General features: G+C 31.2%; 1 protein-coding gene across 1 annotated transcript; it reads right to left on the bottom strand.

The window, feature by feature from the left end:
• Window positions 1-177: 177 nt before the first annotated feature.
• LOC149487034 (uncharacterized) lies at window positions 178-4,110 on the bottom strand. The gene is made up of 5 exons (XM_089697102.1): window positions 4,050-4,110; window positions 3,072-3,258; window positions 2,734-2,856; window positions 738-901; window positions 178-381 (listed from the first exon to the last, which is right to left on the bottom strand). The coding sequence occupies exons 2-5, from the start codon at window positions 3,243-3,245 to the stop codon at window positions 276-278; spliced, it is 567 nt and encodes a 188-aa protein (XP_089553228.1). The 5' UTR covers window positions 3,246-3,258; window positions 4,050-4,110; the 3' UTR covers window positions 178-275.
• Window positions 4,111-11,746: the final 7,636 nt, after the last annotated feature.

The following is an 11,746-nucleotide window of genomic DNA, read 5'->3' as shown; positions in this document are numbered from 1 at the left end:
GAACATCACTTATCAACGCTTTCTAACCAAATAGAAAGAATTCATTTAAATATTTCAGATATTGAAAGTTAATATTTTTCATTTCAGGATTTGGTGTACCTATATTTTTATTGCTTCGAGACAAGCTAAGCTACAAATAAGAAAAGCTATTGTATTTCATCACATTGTTTATTTAAAACGTAGTTAATTAAATACTTTTTGACAATTCAGTTATCAATCAACTGTGAATAATTCAAATCAATGAATGGCGATTATCACATCGCTCTATATTTGATTCATTGAAATAAACCTATGCCGATAATTTTTTCGAATTTTATTATTAAATTGAAAGCTATTACCAGAGACGTTATCGTTACAATTGTTATTGTTATCTTCATAGGTCTGAAAAAAAAACAAAATATGTTTTATGTAAAACTCGGCAGGTAAGTGGTAATTTTCTTAATGGCTAGAGCAAACTCTATCTTACAGTGAACTTATAATTAATCTTTTTCATTACGACTGTTTCAGATAATAAATAATTTATTTGGTTATATGTTTGAGTTATTTTGGAGTGAGTCGAATCACTTTAAATTATTAATATTTATATTTTATTATAGTTTGTTCATTGCAATAAATAGATACATACATTAAAATTATCGATTTCACCATTCATACTTACTTATATAGGATGAGTAAATTCTGTCCCAGTAAGAGAGCCTCTAACTACTCTACAAGTACAATATGATAAGAACACAAACCCATCAGCATTATGGAAGTAGACAGCGCTCCACAGGGTATAGTATATTAGCTGCATGTAGCAGTATACCAAGTAGTACAGAGCCAAAGCTGTCGCCGTCACTGAGAATTGCAGAAGCTGCACCATTTCACGAAGTATGCGCCAAGACTTTACATTGTTGATGTCCTGTTTAAAATTTACGTTTAGAGACATACACATTACACAATCTTTATTTGTCGAAATCCTAAAATAAAATATGTCTTGGTAATGTATGAGTTGTTTTTTCAGTTCGTACCTTAATAAGGTTTTAGCAGCTGAAGGTTATTATAAACCTTAAAGGAAATTATAAACGTTTCAACCCGGTTTTTGGAATATATTACACATATTCCATATATGTAATATATTCCAAAATACATATATATACATTTTGGAATTGTAAAAAACTAGTTAAAAATATAAATCATTCTTTTAAATTATGTATAATTATCATATTGAAATCATCCATGATAACTGTTTTTCTCAACTTTAATGCTATATTGTTGATATTGCTTGTTAACGAGAAGTCACATTTAATTTAATTCATTTATGTTTGTGTTTCATCAAGAATAATTGTATTTTTTGTTAAAGTAAAAGAAAACAATTATTGCCTTTGTAGTTTGCCGTTTTTTGTCACACAATTTTACTATTATCGGTGTGCCTTGTAATTGGCGTTTTTATATGTAACTAGCGGTCCGCCCCGGCTTCGCCCGTGGTACATATTTACGTTTTCTCTACATAAAAACCATCCTCGTACTTTAAGGAATATAATAAAAAAAGAATTATCGAAATCGGTTCAGCCATTCTCGAGTTATGCGCTTACCAACACATTTTGCGATTCATTTTTATATATAAGATTAGTATAATTTATCTTATCAACAGCTGTAAGGTACCTTTTATGAATAAAATAAATAAATAAATAAATAAACAAGTAAAAATAAAATTATTAGTACTGTATGATAATAAATTATTTTAAAACAACATTAACATAAACACCATTTCAATGAGTTTGGTTTGCACATAATTAAATTGTACTTGGTCTTAACCTAGAGATTTTAATCGCCTGTAATCTGTATACCTACGATTTAATAATTAGCATTAAACAAATAGCATTACGCTTTATTTCCGACTGACGTTAATGAGAATTGAGACCTCGTATAATCATAACCCTTAGAGTCTAAGGCTTAGACCAAGCATTGTTTTAATGTAAGATGTAAAATAGTGTAGACTGTGGAATAAGACGTTTGGTAGAGCAATGAGAAGTGGCAAACTCAGCGACAATTTTGTTCTAAATAGAACATCGCAATAAGTTGTTTATTGACATTACAACAAGTGCTAATATTTATCCAGAGTTTCCTGAACTATCATAATTACATGAGCTAGTGTTTTTTTGTATTAGCACTCGTAATATTGTCAGTCTATATATATACATAGTCTATACTCTGTATATATGAGTCTATATAATAATCTTTATAATTATTATCAGTCTCTACGAAAAGACAATTAAATGCTTGTCTGTAGTTTAAGAAATTATAGTATGTATTTCGCAAAGATTTTTCAGTAAAAAATATTTCTTATATTAAATAATCTCTACATTATGCGGCGGTAAGTATTTAACTATCGTGGGATTAATCATTTTGTATCATAAAATAACTTTTTAACCGATCGTATCTGAATTCACGATGTCCACATAAAGACCGTGCCTTTGACATATCTTCACGTTCAAATAGGAATATAGTGAATTTATCAAGGTAAGTTTTTACGGAAAATTATCATGATATAAATATAATATACATCGCGAAATTAAAGAGTTTTTTGTTGGTTCTTTTCTATAGAATGCTTTCCAAACCGGTGGTAAATATTACCTACATTACGGATTTTGACGATTCAAAAAACGCTTCTGAAGGAAGTTTAGTTAAATGAATACCTAAATATTTAAGTTTAAACTGAATGAATACAACTATTAAATCTTTAATACTCACCTTTTTTATTGGTACATCATTTTCAATGTCCTTAAATTTCGTCTTAGCGGCAACTTCGGCTTGGCAAAATAGTTTATTATGGACTTGCGTGCAATATGCAGATATGCAGGTTGCATTATGCAACTGTAAGAAAATTTATATTTATTAAGATATCTTATCTTACCTATACTTTTATCCCGGAAATTCCACGGAAACGAGAACTATACGGGCTTTCCTTTGACGACGCAGGCGAACCCGCGGGCGGAAAGCTAGTAGTTTTCTGGCTAGTGTTTTAGTACTTTTACTTAACTACTAAGATGCCACATATTATAATTTCTACATAAAGAAACTTTTCTCACTTTTGAATTTAAAGTAACTGGAGAAGATTCATCAGGCGAGGGTGGAGGTGGCGCTGGGAACTTGTCCAATAATTTCTTTAACTTCTCACTCGTTCTAAGACATCCACACTTTCGCCTCCAGGCCTCGTCTTTACTGCAACGGGCCTTCTCAACATTGAACCTTTCATTTTCCATCTCGGATCGTACACTGAAAAAAAGCTTGGTAGATGTTTATCAGCCTTCTTGAATTTTTACAAGGGTAAGACAAAACCACAAAATGTTCCGCCCTAGCGCTACATAGAGGTTAGAATGCATCATTTTGCAATGCATAATTTCTGATACATCCACAACGTCTATTCAGAACTATTAATTATATTTAGTAGGTTAATAAAATTTGTTGTAGGTATCCAATGCTTAAATATTGTATGCAAATATCTTGTAAAATTCAAAACGTTTCAAAACTATTAGATAAACATATGTATTTAATGCCCTGTCCGTATAGTAGGCAAAAATGAATATTATGCCCTTTAAACTTAGGTAAATTATAATTGCTACTTACTTGGAAAATAGTTATATTTAAATCACCAAAAATTACCAAAATTCATAACGTTATAAATAAAAAAAAAATCGCGTTTTAACGTTCGATTTTTTACGGTATTTAGATCATTTCAGTAAACATAACCCCCAGAAAACCCAATAAAATAGCACCTCCAAATAGTTGCTAAAATTGTGTCACAAAAATATGTCAAACAAATTAAAACTTCAACGTGTAAGCAAAAAGATTAGTTAATATTCTCAAACATTTATAGCCTGTGTTTATAGCACATAAGTTCTCATAAGAAAAATAATTATCATATCACTATTCACTCTCATAATCATATTTTTCCCATTGTCGTTACTACATGGGTAGAAGCATACACCAAAAATTCCCGTTAACAATATCAATAACAAGGGCTATATCATTGTAGAAACTGTTAGCTTCGAGCATTAAAAGCTTACCTTTTCGCTTTAAGAACATTACCAACTGCAATTCTACAAAACGTAACTAACGTAACATATGGAAACTGGACCACACAGAGACCAGAGTGTAATGTTATACAACCTGTCTCATGAGTTATGTGAATTTTGCACGACCTCTTGTAGGGCTGCATATTGTCTCACGGTCAAAGAACTAAAACGTTGACATAAAGAAATGTATAGAAATTTCGATAGTACCGCTACATGAACCGTACTGTACGGCAATATGAATAAGACGAAGGAAGCACGCACGTTGAAACTATTTAATCGCTTATAAATTAGCGACACTTTCTTTGTTATAGCTATACCTATGCTAAGCGGTTCGTTAGAAAACTATTAGCAATCAATTACGATTCTTGACTCGACACTTAGCGTTTAACCAATTTTTCAAAAAAGATTACGTAACTATATCAATCGTGTTGTACCTTTGTGTTTTGTCAATAACTCAGTCATTCACCTATACACAATTAAATAATATTAATATTTCTTATTGACCATTTTAGAGTATTAATTCAATCGAATTGTATCCTTTTAAAGTTTTAATACCTAGAATAAAATGGACATTTATCTAGTTAAATACAAGTAGTAGATATGGTTCAGTACGATAATAATTTTCTATTAACTATTTGTAAATAATGATTAAAACGCCTCGGAAAAGTTTAAAGTTACACTCTGCTGCAAGTTAGTGCTTATTACCTATGCATACGTAGGGGAGATGGGCCCAAAGGGGGCACCTTACGGGAAAATTAAAAAAAATGAAGTTTGAAAGAATCCATTTATTTTATAGCCAAAAGTTCCATTAATAAATACTTTTGAATGCTAAGTGGTTAAATTTGTCAAAAGTTAAAGTATATAATAATTATTAACAGATTACTAAAAGCCTACGATTGCCCGCTTTGCCCGAAGGGGAGGCCTAAAGCGGGCTTTCGTTTAGGGCAAAACGGGCAGTAGTTGGGTAAAGCGGGCATGCCTGGATTTAAACAGTAGATTTCAAAATATACAGCCACAAATAATATATACAATAATAAATAGAGTAAAAGACACAAAATATTTTATAAGTTATGAATTTCAAACAGTCATACAATTATTTTTAAATGAATATATGAAACAAAGGAACTTCTTAGGAGCTTTAAACTTTTAGGTACAATATTTCCAGATATATCTGAAATAATATTTAAAAAAAATAACGCCCTGTTTACAGTCTATCATTATTTAGTCTCTAATAAGCTATACAATTATTTCATATATATATTTTTTTTATAAATCCTAAAATAATGTAATAGGTAGGTATACAAGTTCCAAAAATTCTTGTTTAGACAGCCCGTAAAATAAAGAGTCCATGTGGAATACGTATTCCAAAAGCTCCATTTCTTGTTCCGTAGAAAAGACAGTAAGTAGTAAACCTACCAAGCTTTACATTACACGAACCCAATTTAAGATGTCTGCAATGTCGTTCTTGGAATCCCATATTTAGTTGTTACTTTTTTGACAGGTTTTCCTAACTCTTGCACTTTTCGTTTTGCTTGCTGCATAGTTGAGTTGAGTTGAGAGTTGAGTTTTACGTTTATATTTACGCCGGTTATAAGCGGTCATCTGAAAGGAAAAAGCAAATTAACAAAAGAATGTAACATTTTAGCGGACGGGGCAAAGCGGGCGCGTGCCCGCTTTACCCTGCCCGCTTTGCCTTTTTCGACATTTGAAAGGTTCAGACGAAATTCTACCTCAAAATTTTTAGACACGTGGATTTTTATGGAACCAAAATATGGCCAGATAGCCACTTAATAACTAACAAATTTTGGTTAAAGGATTGTAAACACCAAAATAAAAAGAACACATATTACATACCTTGCAATATTTTTCAAAAATCGTCGAAAAACATTTATTTGTTGCAGCTTGTAAATGCGTGCTCGCAAGCGAATCCAACGACTGCCACGAGGTGGGAGGGGTGTGGGGATCGTGCTCACGAGTCGCGCGCGCGCCATTATTTAAAATTCCGATAATATACTGAGTGCCCTCTTTAGGCTCTGTGCCCACTTTAGGCCCCTTTCCCCTAATGGTCGGTTTTTTAACTAGACTTGTTTTTGTTAAAAAAAGTTTTTGTCAGTTTTTGCCAGGTATCCGACGATCCATATTATAACTTTATAAGGGAGACGTAATTTATAAGAGGTCAAAGGTTCAATGGTAACAATCTTCTATAATATAAAAATGAATCCCAAAATGTGTTGGTAAGCGCATAACTTGAGAACGGCTGAACCGATTTCGATAATTATTTTTTTATTATATTCCTTGAAGTACGAGGATGGTTCTTATGTAGAGAAAACGTAAATATGTACCACGGGCGAAGCCGGGGCGGACCGCTAGTAATATTATATAAATGGGATCATATCGGAATTTATACTTAGGTATACTTTTCCGAAGCTTTTCCGTATCAAGGGCTTGCAGATTTATTAAAAAACGTCTATTACCTTAAGTATTAAAATATATAATGTTGGCTACACTTCAAAAATCATTAGGTAAGCTATTAATAAATCTTATGGTAATGAGTACGAGAACTCTACACAAAAATTAAAATTAAATTAACCTCTTTTTCCTATCGCCCAAATTTTTTATTTAACTAAAGAAATATTTTTTATTTTTATACATATTACAGAAATGTATATTTCTCCTAATAAATGTACGAACTTAAGCAGTTCTTTCTAACTTTTATATTTCTAAGTTTTAACTCAATAAATATTATTCAATGTAAAGGGAACTTAGATCTAAATTCTTCCACCATTAAGAAGAGCCGATCAAACAATCTAAATCGCACATTTAGAACGTCCTGCGACTATGGGAAAATAGTCCGTCCACCGTCGACCTCTTCCTTGCATTTGTGTAAGGAATAGCTTAAGCTGGGCCACCTGACGCGTGTCGCGAATCGGCGGGTCGTTCACTTGCAGCTAACAACTGAAGAGCTATTACGAAGCCATTACCGCAGAATGCGAAGCAAACCGTGCAATATTTGTAAGGAATTGAAAGTATTCCACGCAAAACATTTGATTGACTTTCGCTTTAGAAAAGCTTCCTGGGTTTCCACAGGACACTCGACTATCTAATGGTCTTTTATGTTCTTTGTTACAATAAACTCCACATACAATGTCTATGAAGAAGCTTCTAAGCAGTTAATTGCTTAATGCGACGTAAAATAATAAACAACTGCGCTGTTAATTATTAAAACATTCAAGGTAAAATTTCATGTTGAACAAAAATCAGTAGCGTTCTAAACAATGCTGCATAAAGGCCACGCACACAATAGACAAGTTATTTTGGAAAAGCGAAGGTCGTCATTCTGATTGAAGATAACACCGCTAGCTTCTTGTAAGATAAACTATATATTACATGCGCTGATGAACATCTTACTGAACTACCCTTTATTAATGTGAGAAGGGCAGGCTCATTAAGTATTGTAATCGTGATCAAAATCAAAGGTCATATGATGCCACATGCAATACAGACTTGGCTTTCGCTGGAAGCTTACCTCCTAGAAAATTTATCGTTTAAAAGCTTTTCACAATTATTCTAATTTAGGGACTGCTTTTCCGTCTCCTTCGCTCGTAAGTAGAAAGAGCTAAGTGATGTTCATAAATCTTCCGCGCATTAACTGAACTTACTTTGATCAACTTGTTTCATTACTAAACTGATTTAGAATTTCAGAAATATGTAATAGATAATAAATAATAATAAAATTGATTAGAATAGTGCCGATCTTATTTGGCAGTTATTTAAAATTCTATCATCATTTGTGCTCACAATAAAATCTGCCTAAAGGCTACGAATAATTTCATAGCTTTCATACTTATTTCAATATTTTATCACTTTCATACATACGTTCTTATTGTGGTGTAAAATAAAATACCATATAATCACCATGTATTTAATAAATAAACACGTTTACAATTTACGCCGCCGAAGCTATGTATGGACCAGCCGTAGCATTTCGTGAAATTTCAGCAAGCAGATCTATCAACTTAACACTAGTTTCAACAAAAAACAAACACATTTTAATTTCATCATAAAAGAGTATTATAAGAAGCGTAATAAGATCTTGTGGTAACCTTTTTTTAATTTTGATTCTTTTTAGCATTCATCCTCGATCATTTATAAGAACATAATTTGGATGGATGCTGAGTATTATTTTCAGATTAAGGAAATATTTATTCATTTTAACTCAAAAATAAATTGATTATCTTGGTAAAATTTCCAAATTTCAGTCGGGACTAGATTAAACGTAAAACATGTTTTAAAGAATCGAGTAACGAAAATACTACCGAATTTATATTCATACGTAAGATCGTTAACACACTTCTTGTAATATTCTTTACCACATAGAAATAAAATCGAGAATAATAAACAATCATTTTTTTCACGTCAAAAAACCTTTTACATTCATAGTGCTAACAAATTTCATTCAGTTATGGTTTAAATTAATATAAAAGTTGTTTAGATAATCATACACCATTATTCATAGGTTACACGCTCAGTCTGGCGTCAGTTCAGTCCATCAGTTTGATCCGGCTTAGACTGATGCCAGAATGATGGATGAAAAACACGGGTATTCTGAACCATCAGTCCGTCAGTCAACCGGTTAGACGATAATTCTCCCGTCATTCTGAGCAGACTGATGGACTGAACTGACGACAGACTGAGCGTGTAACCTATGTCTTACAAATCATAATATATCTCATCCAGATCCTGCCAAGTACTTTGTGCCTCATAGTACAACCTCATTTTCCTATACAACCCTAATAAAGTAATTAAATTCGATGATAAAACAATCATAAAAAATCATAAAAAATAGTCGTTAAATCGCACCATAAATATTAAAATAAAAACAAATAAATAAATGTCATTGGTGGAATAATAGTCGGAGGCTTTAATATTTTCTCAAAATTGTGCTATAATATAAATTACACACGAAAAATAGCAAAATTTCCACATTCCATCCTAATCTCTCATTACCCTAACTACGCTATTTAAAAAATATAAATCCATTCAATTATACAGTTAAAGTATTTTTAAAACACCCATTAAATAACACTACAAGTAGTAAAATATTGAATCAGCTGTCTGTCAGGTAAGCAGAAAGCGTAAATAATTGTGTATATAGCTATTCCCAATAATGTTTTATCGACGGAATCGATGTGGACTTTAGTAGATGCAAAGTTGCGGTTTAATACGAACAAGCCATGTACGATTCACTTCTAAAGCAACGCATCCGAACTTATGGAAGTATATTTTTCTCATATTGATATTCCTTTAAGATATACATAAGAATTATGACTTGTCATTTTATTGAATAGTACGCAAACTAAGGAGAAACTTATATGTTTAGAATATATAAAAAAACAAGGAGCGAGTACAAAAGGAAAGAGTCATAGATAATTTAAGAATTATAAAGTTGACGACATAGTTAGCGTATTTTATCACCTCATTTCCTTGTATGTAAGATATTCACGCACAAAAAAGTAACACCCGGATCCTTATATATAATAATATAATGAATATGCAAGTGTTAAGGCAATATTACAAAGGATAATTTCATCTAACAATGTGACTAATGTGATAAAATATACTTCCATCACCTCAGGCACCAGTAAGTGAATCGTACGGTGTACAATCTAACGAAAGCAGCTTGGTCTTGCAATTTAAAAATATTTCTCCTATATGGAAAGCGCTAATTCTGAAAAATTAAACATCCCTTTGATTAAATGTTTATTGTACTGGAAATATATTATGTTAAATTAGTTTGTCTAAACCAAACCATTTTTTTAATATATTTTTTTCTTATAGATTCCTTTTAATTCAAATAAAAATTCACTATAAATCTGTGATAAAAATAATTCATTAATGATATTAATCCAAAAAGGAAAATAAAAATTGTATTAATTAATCAAAGAGATATGAATTTTTCACCTTAACCATCATTACAAAATAGTGGTGCTATAATTTTGTACATTGTGTACTAATTAATTTATCACATATTTTAGAAACTTGTATACGTCCAAATTATAAATAGTTGTGATGCTAGGCTATATTAGAATTTCATTATGGCAGCTCCATTTACTTTATGACATGGAAATTACAGCATATTATTTAGCCAAGTCTTATTATATTGCATACATTGGTTTATACAATAATATATTAACAAGGAATGTGCATTTTCTATGGAGATTACATTTGTATAAATTTGCCCGAGATATAATAATTTGTTAATTAATGCAGTATTCTGCATTCTCATTTGTGAGCACACGGTAAAATCTAAATAAGTAGAGAAATAAACTGACTATAATATTATAAAGGATTCCATGAGAAAAGAATCCTTGGATTAGGATCTGAATGGATCCTTCCAAAAGATCTTTGCCGTTACGGAAGAGAGAAATTTATAATTCTTTGGTTAAAATTGATTTTCATAGAAATTATTTATAAATTTATAATTATTCAAATATATTTCGGGCTTTTTTATTGATAAACTATTTCAACGGAATATGGAAATTATTTCTAAGTATTTAGATTCTACCCTGCACCGTGATAGTAATAAGATAGACGCTTAATTGTGATACTAACACAAGTCATTAAGCTATAATCACAATCATTATACTATATAATAATTCTATCTAAAAATACTTATCAATACAGACTAGGAGCACAAACATTAATATAAAGCAAACTTTTCGGAAAGGGTTGACAATACTTTGAAAAACAATAATAAAATTATACAATAAAGCTTCTACACACATCACAATATTTTTATTTTTATTTATTTTATTCATAAAAGGCACCTTACAGCTGTTATTAAGATAAATTATACAAATTACATATAAAAACGCCAATTACAAGGCACACCAATAATAGTCCAATTGTGTGACAACAAGAGGTAAACTAAAAGGGAACAATAATTGTTTTCTTTTTCTTTAACAAAAGTACAACAATTGTTCTTGATGAAACATAAAACGTACATGAAAAATAAATGTGACTTCTAGTAAACAAGCAACATCAACAAAATAACATTAAAAATGAGCCTAATAATGTGACTGTGTGAGTGAATGAGTGGATGTGTGAGTGAGTGTGTGTGTGTGTGTGTGTGTGTGTGTGTGTGTGTGTGTGTGTGTGTGTGTGTGTTACTTATTCAAATTATTGATAATCTGAAGAATTGCACTTTTAAATCTGGGACGTGACAAACTAAATATATCAGCTGAGCAAAATTTATTATTGTATACTTCAGGGAGTCTGAAATATGGAGAATTTTTAAGATAGTTTGTAGATGTTGAGGGCACTAAGAACAGATTTTTTTGACGAGTGCCTTGACTTGGAACCCGAAAATTTAAAGGATTCAAAATAGAGATACAGTCAAATTTATTATTTAAAATATCAAACAAGAACATTACGTCGATTAGATCTCTTCTATCCGATAGTGCGTTAATATTATAATGTTGGCAAGCTTGCTCGTAGCTATCAGGGAAATGTTTAGATTTAAAATTTAATTTCTTAAAAAATATCTTTTGTATCTTTTCTAGCCTATGGATATAACATTTGTAGACTGGTCGCCATATTACACATGCGAACTCAAGGATACTCCGAACATATGCGAAATATAAGACCTTTAAGCATCGTATATCATCAAAAGGTTCGGCTGTGCGCAA

The sequence above is a fragment of the Colias philodice genome, chromosome 7 (genome assembly GCF_061535455.1).
Source record: "Colias philodice isolate Cphi_HAF_F1 chromosome 7, ilColPhil1 Martin Lab GWU primary, whole genome shotgun sequence".
NCBI classification, from domain to species: domain Eukaryota; kingdom Metazoa; phylum Arthropoda; class Insecta; order Lepidoptera; family Pieridae; genus Colias; species Colias philodice.
This window is presented reverse-complemented; position numbering and strand designations above follow the sequence as displayed.